General features: G+C 44.2%; 1 protein-coding gene across 4 annotated transcripts in view; it reads left to right on the top strand.

The window, feature by feature from the left end:
- The window catches only part of GPD1L (glycerol-3-phosphate dehydrogenase 1 like), a 157,795-nt gene that overhangs the window by 8,861 nt on the left and 121,521 nt on the right, over positions 1-27,413 (top strand). For all 4 annotated transcript variants that reach the window (XM_032459367.1, XM_032459368.1, XM_032459370.1 and 1 more), the window contains exons 2-5: positions 3,223-3,400; positions 14,469-14,609; positions 16,250-16,388; positions 24,226-24,338. In XM_032459367.1, coding sequence (XP_032315258.1) covers positions 3,223-3,400; positions 14,469-14,609; positions 16,250-16,388; positions 24,226-24,338 — 571 coding nt within the window. The remainder of the gene's footprint in view (positions 1-3,222; positions 3,401-14,468; positions 14,610-16,249; positions 16,389-24,225; positions 24,339-27,413) is intronic.

The following is a 27,413-nucleotide window of genomic DNA, read 5'->3' as shown; positions in this document are numbered from 1 at the left end:
TGACTTCTGATCTCCCCCCATCAAAAAAAAAATGATTGTATAAGTTATTTAGAAAGAACAAGACTAGGCCTTAAGGCATTAGAATCTTTTTGCTCATCTAGATTTCTCCTTGAATTATTTCATGCCCCTTGCTTGCCCCCATCTCTTCTCCTGCCCCTATCCCTGAGTGGTAGATCCAACACCTAGGCCCACAATTACCTGGAGTCACCTCTAGTTGCCTCAGAGTTGCTGTGTCTGGTGTACCCTTAGCCTGCTGCAAAACCTCCCTTAACTCAGGGCTGAACATAGCAAGCCTGGGTCATTACTAATGGATCAGCTGGTTAGTTCCTGGCTTGGCCCAACTCACCCATGTGCCTGTGGTCAGCTGAGTTTTGGGCTCTTCCCAACCCTGATTTATGAAGCCCTTTTTGCTTCTCAGCAGAGGTATGATCTTCCTCAGCACCACTGTCATGTCTTCTCTCAGACCCCACCATGGTCCCCTCACCTGAACGGTGGGCAGGCCAGACTTCTGGATGAACTGGATGGCACCTGAGTCCCTTGTGTTGAAAATCCGTTGACATTTACCCTTCTAATGATGTGTCCTTCCATTTCCCTCCACCTCTTATCACACACAGAATTGTGAATTCCTTTTACCTTACACATCTCTCTCAAGTGGGCGGGAAGCTTTTGAGAGCAAAGAATGCTTCCAGCCCAAGGCATTCTAGGCAGTAGGTGCTATGCACACTGTTGATACCTGAGATAAAGGCATGAATGAGTGACTGAATGAAGTCATTGATGAAACCAGGAAGGAGGCAGAATGAGGTCCTGGTGACCTCACATGAGTAAATAATATAAGTGGAGTTTCCCTTACTTATTTTTGTTCTTTCGTTGTTCTTAACAGTTCCAATTTTTACTTAAAATTTCTTAGCTAACTCTTTTTAGTAGATACTGCAGGTTTCCCTCTGGTTACTAGTGCTTGGCTTCCCCAAGAAGCTGCAAAGGCAGAAGCAAGTGTTTTCCAGTAAGACCGTGGACCATGGGGAGCAGGCTCGTGTTCTAGTTTATTTTCCCACTTGATTTACTAGACTTGGATTCCTGGTGACTTGTAGATGGACCCTCGGTTTGCTCAATTCCCCAGAATCATACTTGCTCTGTTTTACTTTGTATGAGTTACTTAATGGCAGGGAAGCTTGTGAGCCCGAGCGGTTATGCCCTGTGAGCAGTGAGCAGCTATTTCCAAGATTAGAGTAAAGGTGATAGTAGTGGTGGGGAGATTCTTGACCTCTTTTCTACAAGATATTGGAGGGAGAATTGGATTAATGGATATTTAGCTAATAAACTGTCCCGCTGGCATAGAATAAGAACTTCACAGGTAAAAGCTCTGATGTTTACAGCTATTCCTTGGTGAAGGAGGAGAGCACCAAAGATCATTGGACGGAGTAGCTGTTTGGAACTCTGGCCGCGCATCAGTCCCAGGGGAGCTTTAATAACTGCTGCTGCCTGATCCCACTGCAGAGCTACCCATCGCATTGGTCTTGGGTGTGGCTTGGGACTCTGTCTCCTGGGTTATTCTAATCTGCAGCCAGAGTTGAGGACACCTGCTTAGTTTATCCATTCTATCTCAGGAAAGGGGGCATAATTCTAATATAGATTGTAATTATTTGGATTTTCCTGGTTGTTAAAGCACTGAGATCTACGTGCAGGGATGAGTTAGAGTTGGCTACAATACCAGCTTTATTGGAGAGTAAGGATAACTGTCCCCGATATGTTCCTCTGCATCAACTTGGTCTCCGCCCCTTTTCTGTTATCAGCTCTTACTCCCTCTCACAAATTGTGTTCCGAATAATCCTTAGAGAAAATAATGAATGCCCCGTCGCATGAATTCTTCAGGTGCTCTTTGCCATTCTTTCGTTTCTCCTCATACCAGGAAGATTGTCTAAGAAACTATTTCTCCAAAGTCCTACAAAAGAAGCTGATTGGCTCAGCCGGGATCGGGTACCACCCCTGGCCCAGTCAGTGGGCTGGTGGCCCACTGTGCACTCAGCACACCCGTGAGACCTGGCTGACCACGAACACCTCTGCCACGGGGTCCAGCCTCACATCCGTACCTCTTGTCCCAGGACTGGCCTTAACTAGTGTTAGCTAGTGTCTTCTCTCCCCCACAGTGGGGAAGCCTAGGGAGACTGATCATTACCAGAATATGTTTGGTGAATAGAGATGCAAAAAAAAGAGGGAGCTGCTGGGTGTCTGCTGGGGGGACCAAATGCTCATGCAGCTGGGCTCTGTGCCTTTGCTCTGTTCCTTTTCTGGAATCCACTCAGGTCTTGCCTGTCCTTTCTGTGTGCACCTGGGGCCTGCTGCAGTTAACCAGAACATGGTGTTGACGGAAATAAATGCACAGCCTAAAAGTTGAAAGTTATGTTTTATTTGGTGGACATTTCTGAGAACTCGAGCCTGGGATGACAGCCTCTCAGATTGCTCTGAGGGACTGCTCAAAAAAGGTAGGGAGGAGCTAGGATATATAGGAGTTTTACAACAAAGACCAGGTAGTTGGAACATTAAAAGATTACTTGTTAACTGAAGAAAAACAGACATCTCAAGTTAAAGAATTTACGGCTTTTCCCTGTATGGGAGGGAGCAAATATTTGGGCTCATCGAAATCATTCCTTTGAAAAGCACCTAACTATCTAGGGCCAGTATCCTGTCCTTTTTATTCTGAGTCCCCTCAGGGTGCACCACTGTGAGTGGCTGCAGTGGCTGGGCTACAGGCTTGTCTTCACTGGAGGGTGGCAGCAGCGGCTGATGACTTGATGGCTTCAGCATTTTTTGTTTACTGGAATGGTTTGCAGTATTTTTCACAAGGACTACGTTACATTATGGTAGCTACATTTTAACCTCCTTGATGGATTTGAAATATACCCTAGTTGCCTCTTGAAGTATTATTTTTATGCTGTCTTTCAGGTGGGTTTTTCTTCTGCCTGAATACTCCCTTCCAAGATAGACTGATGCTTAACTAGTTTCAAGGCGTGGTGCTTTTTGACGTTGTACCAAATTTCTGACCATGGGGTGGTATTTCCAGGAGAAAACTAAGTTTCAAATGGCTTGTGACTGATGTGACAATCACAGTCTTGAGTTATAAGCTCGGTGCTTGAATCAGAACACAAGCCTTCTGAATTATGATCTCAGGCTTTGCCTCTTCTGCCTAGGTGAGTCTCATTTTTCCCCCCACTGTTTCTCTTATAGGGGTTCAGCAGTTGCAAAAATAATTGGTGACAATGTCAAGAAACTTCAGAAGTTTGCCTCCACGGTCAAGATGTGGGTCTTTGAAGAAACGGTTAATGGGAGAAAACTGACAGACATCATAAATAATGACCATGAAAATGTAAAATACCTCCCTGGACACAAGTTGCCAGAAAATGTGGTAAGACTTTGGAATGAAAAGTACATTTGGTTAATTCTGAAAGTCACGCTCAGCTGAGTTAGCCCGAGGGACTTGGGGAGCTGGGGAAGCTTCTTTCCTCCTCTCCTGTTCCCTTCTCTACTGTGTCCTTTGCTTGGCTGGTTTTGGTTTTCCTGAAACTCTGAACGTGGGCTTTGTATGAATTTGCTACTGTCATCATAACAAGGTACAAGAGACCAGGTGGCTCAAATATAGAAGTTAATTTTCTCACAATTCTGAGGCTTCAAGTTGCCTGGAGAAGGACATTTTCTGCTACCCTTTGGGGTTCTTCTGGCTGGTCTAAGAATGACATTGACATGAGACAGATTAACAGGAGAAAATCAAACAAGTTTAATCACATGTGTACATGGGAGAGATCCAGGAAAACTGTATAACTCACCAAAATAACTGAAGCCCTCCCCTTAGGTATCATCCTCAGCTAAAGAGAAAGGGATGCTGAGGGCAGGGAGAGTCTGTTATGGGAAGTTACCAGGAAGAGCACAGTAAACACGGGGGAGGTTGTTATGCAGATTGTAGCCTTTCCCTTTTCCATTCATGAGAGTTTCTAGACATTTTAGGTGCTTTCCTCTTCCTGGTACTTGGAGGGAGACCCCCTTACAAATGGAGATTTTCCTTATCAAGGTGAATGTTTCTTACAAAAGGGCACCTCCTACTTGGGTTTTAGTTTTTCCCATGTCTGCTGTTTCTTAAAAAAATAACTAGCTTAAAATAATTAATGCACCACAAAGAGACATATTTTGAGGTGGCAAATTCTGCTCCCATACAAAGCCCAAGGTCAGGTTGTCAGCAGGGTTGGTGTCTTCTGAGGCTCTGTCCTTGACTTGTGGACGGCCACCTTCTCCCCATGTCTCTGGAAAGATTGGCCCCCACCCCGTCCCTGATGAGCCAGATAACTCAGAGACTGGGTCTTGGAGCTTAAGAAGAAAAGAGGCTGCTTTATTACTTTGCCAGGCAACGGGGACTCAGAGCAGGCTAGTGCCTTTAAAACTGAGCCCACTTTGGGGTTGGGGTGGGATGGTTATATGGCCATAGCTCAGACAATAAAGCATCGATAACAATCAACAGAATCATTTTCTCATCGGAAGACTTAGAATGGAGTCATGATGCCTCCAGGCGACCAATTCTGTAGGGGCCAGCTGTTGTCACTTTATCTCATAAACACTCAAGGTGCGGTCTTCTTGGTGTTTAGCCTACTTTGTAAAGTTACAGTTCTGTGCGCTTCTCAGAGACCAAGCATGATTATAGCTTTTGATTATCCCAAGTGCGGCCATTTTATTAATCCCCCTCCATCTCCACATGGTTTTCCTTCTATGTGTGTGTGTCCAAATCTCCTCTTCCTGTAGAGACACCAGTCATGCTGCATTTTAGGGCTCACTCTGATGACCTCGTTTTAACTTAATTACCTTGATATAAAGACTGTCTCCAAATCCAGTCACGCTTTGAGGTACTGGGGTTAGGACTTTGACATAAGATTTTTGGGGGACACATTTCATCCCATAACAGCCATAACAGAACCTCCTTGGCATTCAGACTGCTGATCACCTCAAAGCTGGAAGTAACAGCTTTGCCTTTGCCTCATGTCCCTTGGTAAGTCCCAGTACACCTGTTGATGAAAAATTAATCAGCTGGTCTGAAAAGGAAATGGAAAATTTTATTTGAGCCAGACTGAGGATTATAACCAGGGAACAGCATCTCAGAAAGCTCTAAGAAGGGGTGGTATGGCTCAGTTGGTAGACTGCGTGCTTGGCAAGCATGAGGTCATGGGTTCAATCCGCAGTACCTCTATTATGTAAATTAAAAAAAAATAGATAAACCTAATTACCTCCCCCCAAAAGACAAAAAAACAAGTAAGAAAAGCTCTTAAGAATTGTTCTGCCCATTAGAAGTCAAAGCACAGTTACAGAAGTTTTTTTGAGACAGAGGGCTGTACATTGAATGCTGCATTATTGACAGTTTACAGAATCCGAATTTCTTAAGTACTGTACAATAAAATAACTAATTTATGGCAAGACAAGAAAAATTTAAACAAAAAATTCTTCTCTGCCTTTGGCCGCCTCTCCCCCTGCGGTGTCTTGTGTGTCTGCATTGTGTGTGGACCGAACCTCACCCATCGGCAGGACCACCTTCTCCACCATAAACAGCAGCATTCTAGCATCAAGACAAGCCCTTCAGGGCCATTTCTCCATCAGTCTGGAAGGACATTGTTGAGCTGTCAAGGAAGAACACCATGACTTCCTGTGCTTTGAGGAAACCTCAGATGCGAGGCCTTCCGGCCAAGTGTCTGCGATTTCATATTGTTGGCACATTGTATCCCTGGGAGCTGCAGTTTTCTGTAAGTTTTCTGTGGCTGAACCAAGAAGGAAGGTATATGAAGCTTTCTACAGAGATTATGATTCCATGAAAGATTTTGAGGCAATGAGGAAGGCTGCTATCTTTCAGAGTGCAGAGTGATCTTGGAACATAAAGAATTTCTCTGGGTTGAGTTCTGTGGAAGTTGTCACTGGTTACCTGCATTCTTGGACTATGAAACTGTGAACTGTGAATATCTGGGTGAAGGAGTAGTTTCTCTTGATCAATGAGCAATGAACAAGTACTGTGGGGAAAAAAAAGACAACTCCTTCAAGATGACAAACATTCCTTCGCTGGGGAGACAGCTCAGCAGTATTGTGCCTGCAAGGTCCTGAGTTCAATCCCCAGTATCTCCATCAAAAATTTTAAAATAAATAAGTAAATAAATAAACAACTTAATTAGCCCCCCCAGTAAACAAAAAAAAAAACATAAAAAAAAGATAACATTCTTTCTAGATCTTGTAGGCAGTCATGATTATCCGCCGTTTTGTGCTGTTGACACAAAATTAATCAGTTGATCTAAGAAAGAAACGGAAAGTTTTATTCAAGCCAAATTTCAGGATTATAACCCAGGAAAAGCTTCTCAGAAAGCTCTGAGAACTATTTCCCCCTGTTGGAAATCAAGGCACAGTTATATAAGTTTTTTGAGACAAAGGGCTGTACATCAAATGACATTTTTTAAAGCATTTTATTTATTATATTATTTAATTATTTTATTTTGGTGGAGGGGGAGGTAATTAGGTTTATTTATTTTTAGAGGGGGTACTGGGGATTGAACCGAGGACCTCATGCATGCTAAACATGCAGGCTACCAGTTGAGCTATACCCTCCTCCCCGCAAATGACGTATTGGCAGTTTACGTCGTCCAGACCTAAGGGTCATCCTGGTGGGTCATGTGACCCCTCACAAGATCAAGAAGGAAGGTTGTCTTTAAGGAGTTGTCTTGATGCTGGGAGAATGTTGCTCTTTATGGTTGAGCAGGTGTTCCTGCCAGTGGGGGAGGCTTGGTCAATGCAGAATGCAGATACACACCAGCATGGTCAGCCGGGAGAGGAGGCCGAGAGCAGAGAAGAATCTTTTATCTTTAAATTTTTCTTGTCTTGCCATAAAGTAGGAATTTTTATCTCACGCGCCTTTTCAAAATGTGTGGAATTCAGTCTGTCCCTATGACAGCTGATGCACTGGTCTGTAATTAAAATCAAGATCAAGACCTAAATTACAGAGGGAGATTGGAGAAAATAGAAAATTCTAAGACTGACAGTTTAAAATTCAAGCTGATTAGGTCTGAGAGGGGAAAATCTGGGTTATTGCCTGGCCTCATTCCAGTGGGGAAGAAATGAGCATGCGAGTGAAAATGGTGACCCTGCTGCCTGTGGGAGCTGCATTTACGAACTTCTGTTCCAAATGGGGTTATAGCTCAGTGATAGAGCACGTGCTTAGCATTCACGACGTTGTGGGTTCAATCCCCAGTACCTCCGTTAAATAAATAAATAAACCTCGTTACCTCCCCCCAACAAAATTTTTTAAATGAATAAAATAAAATTTAAGATAAATTTAAAATAAATAAATAAATGAATAAATTCCTTCAGATTCACTTGTGGGTGGCTTTCTGTAATAGTCTGTCTGAGAACAGACCACGTGGCTGCCCATCCCCTGCCGTCATGAGGCACTCATCATTCAGGTGTTCACTCACCAGACCTTTGCGAGCAGGTGCTGCAGATGCAAAGCACAGCATTGGTTCTGGAGACAAAGAGGAATGAGGTCAGCGGGCCCAGCACGAGGGAGCCGGATCTGTAGGCTGAGAAATGTGAGGAAGTTTGGAGATGCGATGACCTTGCTCACTGAGGACTTCCCTTTGGCTTTGGTGACAGTGTTCTTTAGTGTCAAGCACTGTGCTAAGTAGTTTACAATTACCTGTCTTCTTACTCGAAAACTTGGTGGGTGTCTAGCCAAAAGACTCAGCCAAGCCAAGGATTTATCGCTTGCAGCAAGTAAGGTTAGAACACTGAGGATCTTTCCCAAAGCAGTGTCTCCCCAGTAACAAAACTGGGGACCTTTTCAGCTAAGGGAACATGCGTGTTCCTGAAGGGGCTTGGGAGTGAGTCCGAGCTTCAGTTGTTTGAAGTCCCGAGGGTCAAAAAAGGCCAGCAACATAATTCCTTAGGTTCCAGTTGATCTGGTGGTGGAGCACCCAAGGGGGATTTAAATTCTGCGGAACAGTTTAGGACAGTGCTGCAGGCTAGTGTTTACCACTAGACAGAACTGGGAGTCTTTCCAACCGACTTGTTATCTTTGCTGTTGTTACTTCACGTGCCTGGTAAGTTTGTCCTTTTGTTCCCTTAAGATCACTGATTTCTGAGACCTGTTCAAGGGCAAGCCTTGTGCCAGGTTAAGATCACAAAATGGCTTAGGCCAATAATGGCTTCTCTTACGTCAAGAAAGCCATGCCTGGTTTTTTCCTCTGAGGACCCCCTACCCTATCTGATTATAGTCTTATTTAATGTTCTCGGTAACCCTCTTAGGTTGATGCAATTAGTTTTCTTACGATGATGATTCTGATTTTATAGGGGAAGAAACCACAGCTCAGAGAGGTTAATGAACTTGCCCAAGGTCACATAGCTAAAGGCTGGTGGACCCGTTCCTGAGTTCCTGAGCCTGCTGAGTTGGTGCCTTCTAGACAGTGATGACTGTGTCATGGCACTAAGGCCGGGCAGCGTTTCCCTGCAGTTACTTTTGGTGCTGTAGGCGGGGAGAGAAAGGATGCCTAGGGTTCTGAGCTTGGCAGTTAAGTTGCCCAAATATCTGATGGAAAAAGTAAAGGGGGCAGGGGTTCCCACTGCTCTGGAAGGCCTCTGAAATCATCTCTGATCCATGCTTGGTGCAGACGATTCCTCGGAGCTTCCCTAGTCAATTTTAGAGTATTTCATCACCTTAAAAAGAAACCTCATGCCCTTTAGCAGTCGCATCCTGTTTCCACCTATCCCCAGCCTAAACAACCGCTAATCTACCTTCTGTCTCTCTCGATTTGCCTGTTCTGGACGTTTCATACAAATCGCACCATACACTGCGTTGTCTTCTGTGACTGACTTCTCTCACCGAGCGTGATGTTTTTGAGGTTATCCATGTTGTAGCATGAGTCAGAACCTCACTGCTCTTTGTGGCTGACTCACATTCTGTTTTATGCATGTGCCGTATTTCGTTTATCCACTCATCGGTTGATGGACATTTGGGTTGTTTCTGCTCTTTGCTATTGCGAATGATATTACTGGGAACAGTCATAGTACCATGTTTTGTGTGAATGTGTTTTCTGTTCTTCTGACTGTTTACCTAGGGGGACAGTTGCTGGGTCTGATGGTAACTGTTTAACTTTTTGAGGAACCGCCAGACTGCTTTCCAAAGTGGCTGCACCCTTGTACGTTCCCACCAGCGGTGTGCGAGGGTTCCAGTTCCTCCACACCCTCACCAGCACCTGTTGTTATCTAACTTCTGGATCCTAGCCACCCTTGTGGGTGTGACGTCATGTCTCACTGTGGTTTTGATTTGCATTTGCCTGATGGTTAACAATGTTGACCATCTTGTCCCATGCTTATTGGACGTTTGTATCTCTTCTTTGGAGAAAGGTGTATTCAGATCCTTTGCCTGTTTAAAAAAATTGGGTTATTTGTCTTTTTATTATGGAGTTGTAAGAATTCTCTCTCTATATTAGATACAAATCCATTTTCAGGCATGTGATTCAGAAGGATATTGTCCCCTTCTGGGAGTTTGCGCTTTCTTGGTGGTGACCCCTCTTTTTTTTTAATTTTATTTATTTTTTATTGAAGTGTAGTTGACTTACAATGTTAGTTTCAGGTGTACAGCCAAAGCAATTCAGTTGTACATATACATACATACATACATATATATTTTCATTTTCCATTATGGCTCATGACAAGAAATTGAATATATTTCCCTGTGCTATACCTTTGTTGTTATCTATTATATATACAGTAGTGTGTATCTGTTAATCCCAAACTCCTAATTTATCCCTCCTCCCCAACCCTTTTCCCCTTTGGTAACCATAGTTTTTTTCCCCTATGTCTATGATTCTATTTCCAAGTTGTAAATAAATTCATTTGTATCATGGTTTAGCTTTTTGGTTTTCGTTAGCGGATCAGCCTTCACTGGTATTCTCAGATTCCAGTGTTCCTCAGACTCGCTGGGAGAGCTTACCAGGAATCACTGGGTCCACCCCGAGAGTTTGGGATGCACTAGGTCTCCGCTGAGGCCCAGGCATTCGCATTTCTAACAGGTCCCCAGGTGATAGAGATGCTGTTGGTTCGGGAATCACACTGGGCATCACTGGTCTACATAATGAAATGATATTTCTGGCACAGTATTGAGGCAGCCTCACTTTCCACAGTGGCATGTTTCTTTCAGAATCATCAGACAGGGTGTGTATTTGAGGATCATTTTTCTGAATGCAGAGCCAAGGGTGTGAATTTCACCTATGATCTGGGCCCAGATGGAGGTGAGGAGAACAGGAGGCAGCCACGGTATTTTTGAACCTCTGCTGTGGGCCAGCTGTCTTTTGCTATGTGTGTTTCTCATGCTGTTGTGTTTAATTACCTCAAGAATGTAGGGGAATGGCCCGTGGTGTCCAGTTAGCTAACTGGTGACAAGCTGAGCCACGCTGCCCACACACTGAACTGACAGCTACTCCACAGCGAAACAAAGGAAACTTCAGGTTTGGCACATGGACTTTACTGGCTGTGTTTAAAATGAATTTACTTATTATTAGTTTTTCTTTCTTTCTGTCTTTCTTTTTTTTTTAATTAACTTGGACCAAGAGCCCTGGATTCCTGAAAGTCTGGGCATCAAATGAACCAGCCCTGATGGCTTAGTTCTGATTTGATGATTTGTCCTCCCTGCCAGTGGAAGGCAAGCCCTGTTGTTCTGACTTGTCTTTCCCAACCCACTTCAGGTTCTTTAATGGACACTCTCAGAAAGATTTTGGCAGGAGGCCTGTGAAATAGATCAGTGTTCCCAAAGCAGTGTCCTGATTTTGCTCAGAGATGGGATAGTGGCTTCGCTAAAGGTTTTATTCTGAAAGAGGCTGTTGCACCTGCTGTGTTAGTTGTGGAGAGCTCATTTTGATGCTGGGCAAGAGGAGTCGTGGTCTGTGAGTGGGCCGAGTGCACCGTACAAATGCAGCTTGTGTTACCTGCTGCTCCTGTGGGTTAAACCCTAAGCATTCAGCCAAGGACAATGGAATGACGTCCGTAGGAGCTGAGTGAGCCCCGGTCGTATTGTCCTAGGGACCCGTCACCTCCAGCCAACTGCAGATTGTCCTTTGATTTACTGAAGAAGGAAACAGAAGAGACAGGAAGGAATCCAGACCAGCTGGCAGTTTCCATGCAAATGTTTGGTAACAAGGGACCTAAGGATGGGCTGACTCCTTAAAAGTTAAGAATTTATAGGAGGCAGGTAGATTTTTCTGGTGAGTAATTCCTTTCAGTTATTTCATATCACCTTAGAGCTCTGTCGTTCGTATTACTTAGTTTGAAAGTGTTCTGTGAAGTAGCCGGTAGGAAAGGTGATTTTCATTCCCGTTCTGTGTACGGAGTGACTGTGGTCAGTGAAGATGTGTCCTTTGTCTGAGGTCCCACAGCTGGTCAGTTGTGGACGTGGGGCCCCAGTGTACATCTTCAACATCTTTTCTCTGGTTCTGGTGTCTTTTCCATCTCACTGTGTTGGGAAAAGCCCTGAAGGGATGGAAAGGGAGGATGTGTGTGGGCGGCCGGGAAGTGGATGGGAGAGGAGAAAAACAGCTCTGAAGAAGAAGCGTTTGAATTAAAATTCAGGCTGCCAGGCTCCGTATGAGAAAAGGAGTCAGAGAGCAGAAGTCCCAGCCTAAGCAAGGCTAGTAACCCCAGGGGAGCAGGAGTGGGGCGTCAGAGTCAGAGTTCTTACGAAGGCTGCGGGGAGACTGTCTGGGACCACAGACAAATGTATAAGAGCTTAATGAGCTTTGACAGTAAGGGACAAACAGAGCAACTGCAAGTTGGCATTGGGGGTTAATGGGATCAAGTAAGAAACTGCTTTTTTGGAGGAGATAGAATCTCCAGATGCCAGGGAACTAATAGGCAGGTAGATACTTGGTGGTGAATCCTTGCTACACAGCCTAGATTAGCAACCTGGACAAGCCCCTCTGAAGAGGAAGACAGGTTTCCCTCTGCCTTTGAGGGTGTGAAAAAAGAGGGATAAGTGCTAAACTCTGGGTTATGATCTCCTCTGTGAGGAATGACTCTTTTTGTTGCCATTCAAATCAACTTAAGCTGATGTTTTGAGTCATATGACTAAAAATTCAGGTAGAGCTGGTTTCAGGTACAACCAGAACCAGTGGCTTAAATGATGTCAACAAGGCCCCATGTTTTCCTATTTCTCTGCTCTGCCTTCATTCACATCAGAGCCCTTGGCAGGTCTCGGTTCTGCCCCTCACAATGTAAAATGGTTGCAGCTGTTCCAGACCTCGCACCATCATCCCATCCTGTTCCAGGAAAGACCCAGTAGCTGCTGCAGAAGAGTAAGGAAGCTGCTATTCCCCAGAAGCCCCAGCAAACATTGGCTTCCATTGTTTTCTGTGCCTATGAGCTCAAACAACTTAAGGACCATCCATGGGGCAGGGGAAGGGCTACCTCCAACCACATTGCATCGTTAAAATGGGGCAGCAGTAGCTTTTGAAATGAAACTGAGAGGTACTTTTGCTAGAAAGAAGGGGAATGGAGGCTGGGTGGTAAATTACAGAAGTCTTACCCACCAACCGAAGGGAGGAGGGGGTGCAATCATGCCAGGTAGAATTCCTTGGGGAATTCTCTGAGTGAGGGAGTAACTCTTAGCACATGTGTTAGTTAAGAGACTAGAGTAAGGGATAAGGAGAGATGTCATAGTGTGACTTAAAGAGCAAAGGTATTTATTTCCCTCTCACATGACAGTGGTCCGGCAGCTCTTTCACGCCATTATTCTTGGTCCCACGTTTCCTCACCATTTCTGTGCCATTTGCTAGCTCTGGGCTGTCAGTGAGCAGAAAGAAGGGGGAGGGAGTGTGTGGAGGAAACAGCCCCCTGTTTGAAGGCTCTGGGCCTTCAGTAGTGAGTGCTGGCCAGTCCCCAGCATGGTGACCAGTGACCAGAAAACAGAGAAGAAATTTTGTCGAAGAGTTGGCATCTCCACTACAGCTCCCGAACTAGATTTTCTGGGAGGCTTATCCATCCTGAATGATGTTCCCGTGGCAGATAGCACTTCCTCAGAGTGGAATCTTCATCCAGGTCCCTTCATTTTGGGAATCACCAGTGTTTAATGGGAACTAGGTCACTTACAGTTAGGTTAGGTTCAGGTACATATGACAGAAAACCAAAAATACAATGGCCTAAGCAAAGTGAATGTTTGCGCTTTGTTTTCTCTCACATAAAAGACATCCATCGTAATAATGATACATCATAGTGTCAGAGACTCTGTTCTGCCATCTCAGTATTTGGTTTCCTCCTCATACTCTAAGGTGATTGCCTGAGCTCCAGCCATCTCTTCACATTCACTCCGGTAAAAAGGAGGAAGAAAGACCTTCAAGGGCATTTACCGGAAGTCACATGCAACACTTCCACTTACACCTTACTGGTCAGCACTTAATTACACAGCTACAAGGATGGCTAGAAATACAGCCTTTTTCCCTGGAGTTAAGAGCCTCACCCCAAAGTATGGGGTTTCTCTTGCTGAGGAAGAAGCGGAGAACAGACATTGGGCAACAAGAGGCAGTCTGTACTAGAGACCTATGCCCCAGTGTCCTCACTAGATGTCCTCGCCTCTGCCTCTGTGTGTGTGTGTGTGTGTGTGTGTGTGTGTGTGTGTGTGTGTGTGTGTGTGTGTGTGTGTGTGTGTGTGTTTGTCCAGGTTAATCTTAAAAACCCATCTTCCTACTTACCTGAGAAAATAAATCATCATAATAGCTAATATGTTTCGCGTGCCTGTCAGGTGCCATACACTGATCTGTAGCGTTTATTCTTCCCAACAGCTCTCTTTCAAAGTGCTTAAAGAAGGAGTGTGTAGTGTGGGACCACTGACAGAGGTGTGGGCAGAGTGGAGGGAACCAGAAGGGCTGGGTGAGGTGCCTGGAGATTAGCAACAGCAGGAAGCCATGGCCACCCCTGGAAGTGCAAGGGGATGGTTGAGTGTCACTCCACCGGTTCAACCAGTGCTTAGAGCCTCGAACTCAGCTGCCTCCTACCAGGTCAGGAGGTGGAGCTGTAGAAGGAAGCCAGGCCAGCAGCACGGCTGGAGTGGTCCCAGGAGGCTGATCGGCACCCTTAACTTCCCTGTCTCTCCTCGCACCTTGGAGCTCGCGATAGCGCCGCCCTTGGGCCGGACCCAAGAGCAGCCTCCCGGGGAAGACAGCCGGGCAAAGATGGGCAGAAAATGGACTGGGGGGTTGGCTGAGCAACAGTATGGTTATGACTCCCTTTTATGGGGAAGGGAACCGAGGCAGGGAGGGAGTAGGGCACTAGCTTGGCTAGTAAGCTGCAGAGATGTGCGTCCTGAGTGAGGAAGGCAGGGCACGCCGCGCTCTTGTCCTGATGGATGGTCTGCGCTTGCGCCGCTTGGACAGGCGCGTTTCGGCCCAGGAGTAACAGTTTCCCCCTCACCATTGCAGGTTGCTGTCTCGAACCTCGGGGAGGCGGTGCAGGATGCAGACCTGCTGGTGTTTGTCATCCCCCACCAGTTCATTCACAGGATCTGCGACGAGATCACCGGGAGAGTGCCTAAGGACGCGCTGGGCATCACCCTCATCAAGGTGCCGCGGCCCCTCGCTGCGCCGTGTTACTGGGAGCTTCCTTTCCTCTCCCTTTCATCTGTTGGAGGGAAGGAGCTGAAGGGAGGTTACGGCTGGTTTGGGTTTGTTTTCTTTCTTTTTTTCTTTTTCAATTTTTTTGGGAGGGTTATTGAGGTTTATTTATTTTTAGAGGAGGTACTGGGGATTGAACCCAGGACCTCATGCAAAGCATGTGCTCTACCACTTGAGCTATACCCTCCCCTTGGGTTTGTTTCTCAAATATGCCTGGAAGGTGATCAAAACCACGTCTCCCATGAGGCTGACTTAGCTCATATTGAGGAGAGGCTGCTTCCCCATGCAGGAGGTTCTCAGGGGTGAGGGTGTGAGGGTCCCCTGAGAAGCCTTCCCGCCAGAGAGACCCTTTTAGTCCAGTACGTGGGTCTGCGCCTGCGCTCTGGAAATCTCCCACGGTTTGCAATAGCTGCAAAATTAATCATCTTCGTTCCCACATCTGGGTTCATTCCCTAAAGAGGTTGTTTTTAACTGGAAGTCCACAAACCACCCCCAAAGCTCCACAGACAGAATTCAAGATGTTCATGGACTGAAATATGGGGGGGGGGGCCTGCATTTTTATTAATTTTAACTCTGACTGAAACAGGCATTTCGTTCACTTAGGAATGTAGGCCACAAGCCAGAGTTTCATTAACAGTAGTATTAGCAGGACCTTGACCCCGTGGTCAGTAGGTATTTTTGTATCACTTTATGGTGGCTTCACATATCTCAGGGTATCATTTATGCTCATCACTACTTTGAAATTACTGTAATTATTAGACCTACCATGACATCTTTTAATAATTGCATTAATAAAACATATATTACTTTGCCACAAATTTTTTTGGACATTCTGGTAACAATATTTCAATATAATTGTCTTACATATTTTCCTCTGTGCATATGGATTTTGAGAATGGGTCTGTAAACTTCACCACACTGCCAGGGGCGGGTCCAGGTCATAAGAAAGGTTTAGAACCCCCTGGACAGACTCTGTCCCAAAGTGTTCGTAGGTGAATGTTTATGAAGGCAAACAGCTGCAATGTCATTCAGCAGTAGGGTGGATGAATGAACAGTGGGGGAAAACTACACAGCCGTGAATGAGAGTGAACCCTAACATTCATGCAGCCACATGGGTAAATCTCTAACGTAATAATACAGTTCAAAGCAGCACGTTACAGGTGAACAGTACAGTTTCACTCATGGTTTTCAAAAATAGGCATACTGACATAACATTGTTTAGAGATAGTTTTATGTGGCAAATGAGCAAGAAAAGCAAGGGAGTAGGACATAAATCATTCAGGATGGGGGTCAGGGAACAGGGACAGGGAACAGTACTAAGAAGGGGGATGAATTTAGGGAGAGACACAGGGGACCTCAGTGTCTGTCATGTTCTGTTTCTTAACCTCGTGGTTACATGTTCATTTTCATCTGATTGTTACTCTTTAAATAGTACATAGACAGTATGAGTGTTTACCCTTGTAAACAAGAGAGGTTTTTCCAGTTGCGTGTGCCACCGGAGGTCTGAACCTGGATTACTTACAAAGCAACAATCTCCTGCCTCTTTCTTTGGTGGTTTGTTTCCCCCTGACTGGCTGCCGTCCCCGCAGGGCATTGACAAAGGTCCCGAGGGACTGAAGCTCATTTCCGACATCATCCGGGAGAAGATGGGTATTGACATCAGCGTGCTGATGGGCGCCAACATCGCCAACGAGGTGGCCGCTGGGAAGTTCTGCGAGACCACCATTGGTGAGCGCCCCCGGGGATGGGGCCTCGGGAAGCCTGGACGTTTGCTGTCTTAACATGTACATTTTCTGTAGTGGACTCTTCCCTGCCCCCTTAACATTTCTGGGGTGGATATTCAGTGGGGTGGGAATTTTATCTTAGGAGCCCATGCTGTGGGATTGGAGTGTTTCAACAGCCTCTGGAGTGAAGGAAAAGCCCAGGAGACCATGCTGACCCGCCGTGATCCAGCAATGACATCATTGAGGCTAAAACACAAGGGTGCTTGTACCAAGAAGCAGAGAATGGGGACATCCATGGTGGGGCTCCCCTGGCCATAGAAACCCAGCTTCTCGTTACTCACAAATGCCAGGACCTGGATCCTCACTGGATTCCAGTGAGATCTAAAAATTGGTGGGAACGATCCCCACTTTCAGGTGAGCAAGCCGAGGCTCAGAGAGGAAGTTACCTGTCCCCAGGGTCACAAAGCTAGAGAGCCTGGGCATGAACTTGGGTCCCCTGTTTCTTGAAATCTCTTTCTACTCTCGTACACTGGTGTGAGACTTCAGTTTCTTATAAAGAGGGCTTTGGAGTTCCCGTGTGTCTATGTAGCATGTTATAGGACTCAGAGAAGAGAAATATCGTTGTGTTTGCGGATGCTTTGCAAATGTCTGTCTGCTACTCCCAAACTTACTTCCACCCTTGTCAGACACACCAGCGATGTGAATTGCTTCTCCTTAGCAGCTCTGTTAAACGAAGCACTGAGAGAGGTCAGGCTCTTCTGAGTAAGTTAGGGTGAACAGGGAAGGGCTGGCTCCTGGTTCTTATGCCTCAAATTAGGACATTTTTTACTTTTTTTTTTTCCTTTTCTTCTCCTTTACTTTTATTAAAAAAAGTTTTTTTTTTAATATGTCTGACATTTGCCTTTTTAACTGTTTAAGTGTACAATTTGGTGGCTTTAAATATATTGACATTGTGCAACCACTACCTTTATCCATTTCCAAAACTTTAATTACCCCCAGAGAAATTCTGTACCCAGCAAGCAATAACTGAGGATTCCTCCCTTCCCGCAGTCCCTGGGAGACACCACTCTACTTTGTGTCTGTCTGAATTTGCCTATTCTAGGTATTTCATATAAGTGGGCTCATACCGTATTTATCCTTTTCTGTCTGACTTATTTCACTTATAGTGTTTTCAGGTTTCATCCATGTAGCATGTAACAGAATGACATTCTTTTTTATGGCTGAATAGTATTTCATTGTATGGATGTGCTGCATTCTGTTTGTTCACCTATCTGTTGATGTGAGGTTGTTTCCATCTTTTCAGCTACTGTGAATAGTGCTGCTCTGCCCCTGGGTATGTAAATACCTGATTGAGTACCTGCTTTCAGTTCTTTGGGGTATATACCCAGAAATGAGATGGCTGGATTATACGGTCTTTCTGTGTTTAATTTTCTGAGGAACCGACAAACTGTCTTGCACACAGCCTTTTACATCCCCCGAAAGGTGTATGATTTTAAACTGTAAGCTTAGTCTACTCCAGCTCTTTAAGTATCAGAACCGTAGTTGTCTTTTTGAAGGTGCTTGTTGAATGTATGCATGCAGTAGTATGAGTCTCAATCAGCATCATTCCAGGATAGAAGTTCAGGTGGGTTGATTTAGCTTCCAGGGAAGAACTGTTAGTAACAGATTGATGAACACCTCTGTTCAGAGATGAAAGTCTGTATTTTCTCCAATAAATTAAGTTCCTATTGCCAAGTTTTCTCCTTCATTTATCTGTTTATTTATTTGTTTATCCCTTTAATGGAGGCACTAGAGATTGAACCCAGGACCTTGTGCCCACCAAGCACACACTCTACCACTGAGCTGTACCCCCACCCCTTCTCCTTAATTTTTAATTGTATGGATATTCCCTGATTACTGTGGAAAACAGAGATAATCAAAAGAAAACCTTTTAAAATTTCATTTAATTTTTATCTCTTCTGTTTTTGTAAATTGTGTCTGTAGCTGTTACGCCCTCTTTCATGATCGCTCCACTTACTTGGTGTGTAACAACCGACTTCCTAAGTCTGTCAGCTTACATCTTTATAGTTGCAGAGCATTCCGTTGACAATCCCGTGTATCTGGGCACTTAGATTTTTTTTTTTTTTGAGAAATAATAATTTTGGAGAGGAGAGGTATCACAAATACTAAAAGGAAGAAAACAAAATGACCTTATAATAACATGGCTCAGGTTGATATTTATGAAGGCCATACAGACACAGGTAGGAAAATTCAAACAGCATGAGAAGGTGTAAAATTAGAAGTAAGATTAGAGTTTTCCATCTGTTCCTTCTTCCCAGAGGGAGTCACTGTTAGCATTTTCCAAGCATCCCTCCAGGAAAAAAACTGACACATGTGTATGACTAGCCTGTATACAGGTTTTATTCTTTCACAGTTCTTTCATTCATCTGTGATTTTAATGTAGCCTGTGAAATTGTTATGTAATTACTATTTTTTTTAATACTAACTAGTTGTTCCCACTCAGTCCTATTTGCTAATAGTCAATTTGCTAATCGGTTGGGAATGACTGGTCACCCATTCATTCTGTAAGGCTGAGACTTCTCCAGTCCTTGGGTGAGACCTGTAGGTTTTGGCTATGATTTTTACTGGCCTCTGAGCCCTGTTGTAAGGAAATGCATTAGGCTTTTTTGGTTTGTAAGACAGACAAATGCACAGAAGTCACATCTCTTCACCTCTGGTTTCTGTTTACCCAGTGCTCCCACTGCCTTGTCTGTGGGTTGGACCATGGCTGGCAATTAAATTCAGTAAAATGTTGAAAGTAAGAACAGGAAAGTGACACTTGCTGAATTTTCTTACGTAACCTGACTTTGATCGTGAAGGAATATCAGACAAGCCCAAAGTAAGGGATGTGGTACAAAACAGCTGGCCAGTACTCTTCAAAAATGTCTGTGACGTGGACGAGGACGAAAGGCTAAGGGAGTGTCTAGTGCAGGATCCTGGGATGGATCCTGGTTGAGGAGGGGAGATTGCCATAAAGGCAACACTGAGGTGATGCGTGAGTTGGAGTAAGGGTTGTAGTTAGATAATTATATCAACATTAAAATTTCTGGACTCAGCGGGGTGGGTATAGCTTAGTGGTAGAGCATGTGCTTAGCTTGCATGAGGTCCTGGGTTCAATCCCCAGTAACTCTGTTAAATTAAAATAATAATTAATAAATAAGCCTAATCCTCCCCCCCCCCCCAAAACCCACGAAACAACAAAAAAAATTCTGGATTCAGTCATTTCCCCTTGGTTATCCAGATCTCCTTTCTTGATGACATTAGCAGCCAACTCATTTTTAATTATGAGGGATTCACGGATCTTAGCCCTCTTGAGTCCTCTGTGGAGGAGGGAGAAAATGGCATTATTTTCAGCTCTGGAAAAATACCGCTGAGCACGGTGAACTACGGCGCCCCCTTGTGGTGAGAGCTCCCTTCCTTCTTGGGACTGACTGCACAGAGTCCCAGACTTCCACTCACCCACAAATACCGTTCAAAGCCTGTTCTGTGTCAGTCATGGTGCTAAATGTCAAGAATACATAAGCTCCTGTGTGGAAGGAGCTTCTAAGTACACAAATAGGGAACTGCAAACTGATGGGAGGGTTTTGAAGGAGTTTTACTCAGTAGGTTATCTCCAAAACATGGTGTAGCTGAGAACGGGGATTTTCCTGTTTTTTGATTCATATGGAGTCTGGGGAGCCCTTGCACACAGCTGTTGGGCATTACCTGTTCTGGACCAGATGCCCCAGGTCCCTGTGTGCGGCGTCACTGCTTATGACTGATAACGATAATATGGTTAGTGCTTCCTTATCCACGATTTAAAATAATAAAAGATAAAAATTTAAAAGGTGCATTTGAGAAAATGTAAGATTGCTGTCAGTCAAGCCCACCTCCCTAATGGACACCGTGTGGAATTTGCAGCCACCGAGGCATTGACAGACGCCACCTTGTATCAGTGGTAAATGGACACGTTCTCCCTGTCAGGTTGCTCCCAGGTGCCGACGGCTGGATGAAAGTGCCTCGGGTGGGGGCCTGTCTGTGACAGTTGTCAGCATCCCTCGTGTCGGAGGCCTGTGGTCAGGGACAGCAGAGAGAGACAGTAATGACATCCTGATGTGGGGCTGGGGCCGGTTTACCCAACCCAGGTGATGAAACAGTGCTGCTGGCCTGGAGGACTGTTTAGAAAAGGAAGGGGACAGTTTGCTCAAATGGACATACTTCTAGTATTTGGACAGAGGAGAACTCAGCTAAATAACTGATAACAGCACGGCCTGTAAAATAGAAAATGTGTTTCTATTTCTGAGGATCTAGTGTAGACATCTTAAATATTTTATGGAAAATTTCCTTAAACCAAACAAAATTAGGGAGAACAGTATCAGGACCCCACCGCCTGTCTTTAGTAATGAGTAGCTTCTAGCCAGTCTTATTTCATCTTTCCACTCTCTCCTGGGTCATTTTGACATTATATTACTTCTGGGTGTCGTTTTAGTTGTTGACAATTGTTTTTTTTTTCTGCATCAGGAGACAATAGCTCTAATTGTGATGTTTGTTTGTTGCTTATCTTATCTTTTCTTGCCCCAGAGAGGAATATAGCACAGAGAGAGCCTGGGCCCAGGAGTCAGAGCACTGGGTTAGAATACAGGCTCTGCCTCCTACTAGCTGTGTGACCTAGGGCAACTCGGTAAACCTCTCTGGGCCTCCTGTCTATAACCAGGGAAAAATCAGGCATAAGCACGTTAAGTGTCAGCTGTCCTGTTGTTGTTACATAGGACCTTTGCAAGCTTGTTGTGACAAATAGGCTGTTTTCACACCTGATTCTTATTTAACCTCACTCCAGTCCTGATGGTGTCATCCTGTCTTACTCATGGGGAAGCCAAGGCTGGAGGAGGTTAAATCAGAGGTTTGCAGACTTGTCTGCCTATTGGAGTCACCAGGGGAGCTTCAAAAATTACTGATGCTTGCTCAAACCAGAGCTTATGGTTTAACTGGTCTGACTTACTTATTGATATTTGGAGGAGGTACTGGGGATTGAACCCAGGACCTCATGAGTGCTAAGCATGCATTCTACCACTTGAGCTATACCCTCCCCCCCAATTGGTCTGGGATGTGGCTGGCCTTCCTTTTTTTTTTCATTTTTCTGTTTTACTAAGTAGAATTGTTACAGTTTGACTGCACATATATGATATATTGCATGTAAATACATATACACAATATACTGCACATATTTTTTAAATTTACATATATGTACTGTTCATTGTTTCTAGGGAACGTTTAGAGCTTTAGCTTTTTAAACTTACGTAGTTATCAAAGGAATAAAGCCAACCACAAAATAAGAATTAATTTAAAAAGTTGCATTCACCCCACTATTAACGGCCACATTATTTATAATTGCCAAGATATGGAAGCATCCTAAGTGCACATCAATAGATGAATGGATAAAGAAGATGCAGCATATGTATATAATGGAATACAACTCACCCATAAGAAAGAAAGATATTTTGCCATTTGCAGCCCTTCATTCATATTTTTTTTTTCACTCCCAAAACCAGAATTTTGTAACTGGCAGAAACAGTTCCATTGCATCAAACAAACAAACAAACAAACAAACAAAAAAACCCAAAAACCAAAAATACCTAGAAATAAACTTAACCAAAGAGGTTACCTATGCTGTGAAAACTGTAAAACATTGATGAAGGAAATTGAAGATGATACAAAAAAATGGAAATGTGTTCTTGAATTGGAAGAATCAGCATTATCAAAATCGGCCTTCCGTGTTTTTAAAGATCACCAGGTGATTGTAACGTGCACCCAAGCGTGGGGGCAGACTCAGGAACTGAGAGGCAGGAAGGGCCCGAGGGCTGTGGTCCTCAGGGGGCTGTCTGCCAGCTCTGCTTGGCGACCACCATGTGGGCCCCAGGACTTTGCTGGCAGATTTTGTCATCCTGATCGTTGGAGCCCTCCCGGGGCTGAGTCCCCACCTTGTCCCCCACCCATCAGAGCAGCGTTCACATCAGGCTTAATGTGTAAAGTTTTATTTTTGTTTTGAACCAAAAGCCTCTAAACACAAAAAGTGTGAAAACTACTGAGCTTCTGTGTCCTTCCAGGCATGATCCCAAGGGAGGGGAAACAGTGGGAGCAAAAACAAGGATCCTTTGAGTGCACTTCTGTCTCCAGCAGTTTAGTCAGTGAACATATTTGTTGGTATTGCATCAGTTCTCTGATCCATAGTGATGCTCAGTAACAGACAGTCCCAGAATCTCAGTGGCATCCAAAGCAAGCCCAGCTCACAGGTCTGTGGGTCCCCTGGGGCGCTGGGGTGGCTGTGGTCCTTGCATCTCATCTTCCTGTGGGGCCCAACGGGCTGGCCAGGGTGTCTTCCTCTCACAGTGAAGGCAGAGGGACATGAGAACCAGCCCTACTCCTGCACATGTGGGCTTCAAGTCTGCAGTGTATCAAGTCTATTAATGTTCCCTTGACCACAGCAAGTCACAGGACTGAGCCCAAGGTCAGGGGATGGGGAAATTTGCCTCACCCACTGTGAGTCCTGGCACATGGTGTGGTCAAACCTGGCATTGGTAGAAAGGGAGGTATTCTCCCATGGAAACGAGAGGGTGACTGGTATTGATCAATAATATGTATGTTACAGATATAAACACAGAAATCGAGCTTATAAGTATCGATGGTAGCAAAAAGTCAGGGACAGTTTTAGATATCAAACAATAGAAAGATGCTTAGATAAAATGCAATGCATGTGCACAGTAGAATACAGACATTTAAAATAATGTAGAAAATACATCATTGAAAATTATTCATGCCATAAATGGGGGAAAGCAGATTTTGGACACATACATGTCATGTTCCCAATTTTGAGAAAACCTATGTGTATTCCTATTTCAGTAAGTTAAAGCTGTATGCAAAGTGTTATGATCATCTCTGGTGGAATAATGGAATATTTTCATTTTCTATTTCTAGTCCTGTGAGTTTTCTAAAATTTCCTATAATGAACATATGTTACCTTTGTAATAAGAAAAAAAAGGTCATTTTAAACTGTGTTAGATGTGAAAATTAAGATTAGAGGCTGCCATGGACTTACCCTATAATCCAGCTGTCCCACTCCTGGGCACATATCCAGAGGGAACCTTAATTCAAAAACACACACACAGCCCAGTGTTCATAGCAGCACTATTTACAATAGCCAGCACGTGGAAACAACCTAAATGTCCATCAACAGATGACCGGATAAAGAAGTTGTGATATATTTATACGATGGAATACTACTCAGGCATAAAAAGAGTGAAATAATGCCATTTGCAGCAACATGGATGGACCCGGAGACTGTCATTCTAAGTGAAGTAAGCCAGAAAGAGAAAGAAAAATACCATATGATATCACTTATGTGTGGAATCTAAAAAAAAAAAAAAAAAGACAAACATTTATAAAACAGAAACAGACTCACAGACACAAAACAAACTTACGGTTACCGGGGTGGGGGGGGGGAGGGAGTGGGAAGGGATAAATTGGGAGTTTGAGATTTGCAGATACTAACTACTATATATAAATTAGATAAACAGGTTTATACTGTATAGCACAGGGAACTATATTCAATATCTTGTAGTAACTTATGGTGAAGAAGAATATGAAAATGAATCTATGTATATTCATGTATGACTGAAGCATTATGCTGTGCATGAGAAATTGAGAAATTGACACAACACTGTAAACGGACTATACTTCAATAAAAAAATATATATTTAAAAAAAGAAAAAACTTAAAAAGGATTAGAGGAGCTGCTATTAATTTCCTTTTTTCTAACCTTTCCATAGGCAGCAAGATAATGGAGAATGGCCTACTCTTCAAAGAGCTTCTGCAGACTCCAAATTTTCGAATTACAGTGGTTGATGACGCAGACACCGTGGAACTTTGTGGTGCTCTGAAGGTAAAGCCAGCCTTGTTCTTGGTTAGCATTATGGCATCGGACCCCGGAGAATGGGCTCTGTGTTCCGTGCACTTACTTCAGGGAAGAATAGTGAATTGGCAGCCTTGTTTATCACTTCCTGCTTTGCCCTAGCCTCTCCCAGGGCGATTAGAGTTTCTCTCTCACTCCTGGTTTGTTTTTATTTGTAAATCTGGGGGAAGTGTGGTGTTTTGTTCTTTGAGAAAGTGACAGCATTAACAATTGGAAAGCAAGGGGCGAACTTTGATGTGAGAGCCCAGTGTTCTATTAATTCACACATCTCTCCTACATATTACCTTGAGCAGGAAGAGGAATTTGGTCCTTCTGAATGATGCTACCCTATTGGCTTGCTGGTTTGGTTGGTTGTTCTTTTGGGGGGGGGGGCGGGAAAGAGTCTGCTGCTGAGGGAGATTTTCCTAAGAATAGCTTTATCTTTGCCTTTAAGGGAAAAGATCAGATTAAAGAAGCAGTTTCTATTGGCCAGTGGCTTGGGAGGGTTAAGGGAAGTTTCTGCACTTGGACTCAGGCTCCTGACTTGTTCCCTCTGCCTTGGAAAGTTGGTCCCTCTCTCTATCCTGACTGTGGGGAGCAGTCAGCAGGGAGCTGGGCTGCAACTTCGAATCCTTCTCCCCTTGGAATCAGCTGCCTTAGCTGCCATCTAAAAAAAAAAGGAGAAAGGAAGGAAAGGAGGGAAGGAAGGGCTGTAATGGAAAAGAATCTGGAAAATACATGTATTTGTGTGTGTGTGTGTGTGTGTGTGTAACTGAATCACTTTGCTTTACACCAGAAACTAACATTGTAAATCAACTATACTTCAATTAAAATATAAGAATTTTTAAAAAAGAAGAAGAAAGGACGGAGAAAGGGGGGACAATAGTGTTAGAGTGCGTGGTTAGCATGCATGAGGTCCTGGGTTCAATCCCCAGGACGTCTGTTAAAATAAACCGACCAACCAACCAACCTATGTCCACCCCCCTCCCCCCAAAAAAAGAAAACTGGAGGGAAGGAAGGAAGGAAAGAAAACAAAGAGCTTCAATGTGAATGCATAGCCCCTTTGAGTCACTTTTGAATCACGTCTTTTGTAGCAGAAGCTGCTTTTCAGGAATTTGAGGACCTAGGGATGGAAATGAAGTGATCTGGCCTTGGCCTCACTTTGTCAGATGAGAATCGCAAATATCGAAAAGAATGCGGGGGAGCCCAGCCTAAAGAGCACCTTCTCACTCTTTCTCCAAATTGCACATCTTTTTTTCTAGTCAGAATTTAAAATCACTTCCTAGATTTAATATCGTGTGTGTGCACGTGTGGTCATGTCCCCAGATGACAAGAATTTAAAAAATTGAAGCCAACCAGGGACTTGGGCTCCCAGGCATCCCGCATCCCTGCCGCATGCTGGCGGGTATTCTCACGTTGCACGCAGCCTGGTACAAGTTTAAGACACTGCCTTTGGTGGCATTGTTTGTTTTTGTTGGTTGAGATTTTTATGTGTTTTTAATAGTCCTTCATTAAACTAATGACCACTCGCCAGCAGGGCATTGGGAAGGCTAATTGCTCAGCACGGCCTGTGTGCTTCAGAGCCGTTTTTGAAGTGACTGGGTTATTCTGGGCAGTGGATGGAGAGGCTGTGAAAGCCTGCCGGGAACAAAGGTGCTGGAGGCGAAGAGAGATTTTACATTGAGGGCTCTGGAGAAGCTTCTGCTAACAGGGCCACACACTGGTCTTGTGTTTGAACTTAGCGTGGCTTTTCATTTCTGTTGGCAGGAAGCCTGCCAGTGGATTTGCGGGGGGAGTGGGGGGAGGCAGATAGGGGTTGAGGACCATTGATCATCCTTCCCCCGGCTTCCCTGTGAAACAGGAGCTGTCACCATCATTCCTGCCAGCCTGCATCAGAGCTGGGAGTTTTGAAAACTGAGAAACAGGCACTTTGGCAGTAATTGAGTCTAACAAAATCAGGCGATACAAAGAGTAAATGACTCAAACGTAGCACATATTAGCACAGTTAGCACGGTCAGAACGTGAACGCGGGCGTTAAGAATCAGTCTGGTGTTCTTCAGTGACTGTGCACGGCCTGACTTTTCCGGTCTGTGTCCAGGCAGTTGAATAACATGAAGCCTTTCCCTGTCAGAGCCTGCCAAACAAGGGCAAATGGGCATATGCCTCTTTGATTATGTAATTAATATTTTGTTTTCTTCCTGATTTTAATAGGTGGTGCAGGGGGGAGGGTATATCTCAGTGGCAGAGCACATGCTTAGCATGCACGAGGTCCTGGGTTCAATCCCCGGGACTTCCATCAAAAATAAATAAATAAAATAAATAAACCTAATTACCCCCCCCCCAAAAAAGGTAGTGCACATTCACTGCGTTTCACACAACAGAGAGGTGTAAAGAAGAAAGTGGACATGAGCGATAACCCCTACACCCTGAGATAACCGCCCTCTCTGCTTGTTGTGTACCCTTTTTAGTGAGTATATATGCAAGTGTACGGCCCCTTTCTAAGACAAAATCTAGATCTTACTGTTCAAGTAGTTTCTGTTGTACTTTTTTCACATTAACAACGTTTAGTAATCTTCTCCATGCTAGAAAATTTTAAAGGTACGGTTTTTTTTGGTGCTCAAAAAATGAGAGCATTTGACTTATAAAAAAAGGGGTAAAAGAGAAAAAAGATTAACAACTCCCTACAAGGATAAAATAGAGAAGTCAAAGGAATTGTGCAAAATCATTTTGTACTAGTGCATCTTACGGCCTTAAAATGTCCTTCCCTTCTTAGCTGTGTAACTCTTAATCAGGAAGGATGTATTCTTTTTTAAATATCAACTTTAAGCGTGATTTGTGTGCATTAAACTGCATCCATTTAAAGTATGTAATACAATGGGTTTTAACAGTTGGGTATATACATCCTGAAAATCACTATACAGAGCATTTCCTTCACCAGAAAACAATTCTGTATGTCTCTTTGCAGTGCACCCTTGCCTCCCAAGCTAGCAGGCTCTCATCTGCTTTTGTTCACTATAGTTTGCATTTTCTAGAAATTTTACAATGGAGTTGTATAGTGTATACTTC

Source organism: Camelus ferus, chromosome 17 (genome assembly GCF_009834535.1).
Source record: "Camelus ferus isolate YT-003-E chromosome 17, BCGSAC_Cfer_1.0, whole genome shotgun sequence".
Lineage (NCBI taxonomy): Eukaryota > Metazoa > Chordata > Mammalia > Artiodactyla > Camelidae > Camelus > Camelus ferus.
This window is presented reverse-complemented; position numbering and strand designations above follow the sequence as displayed.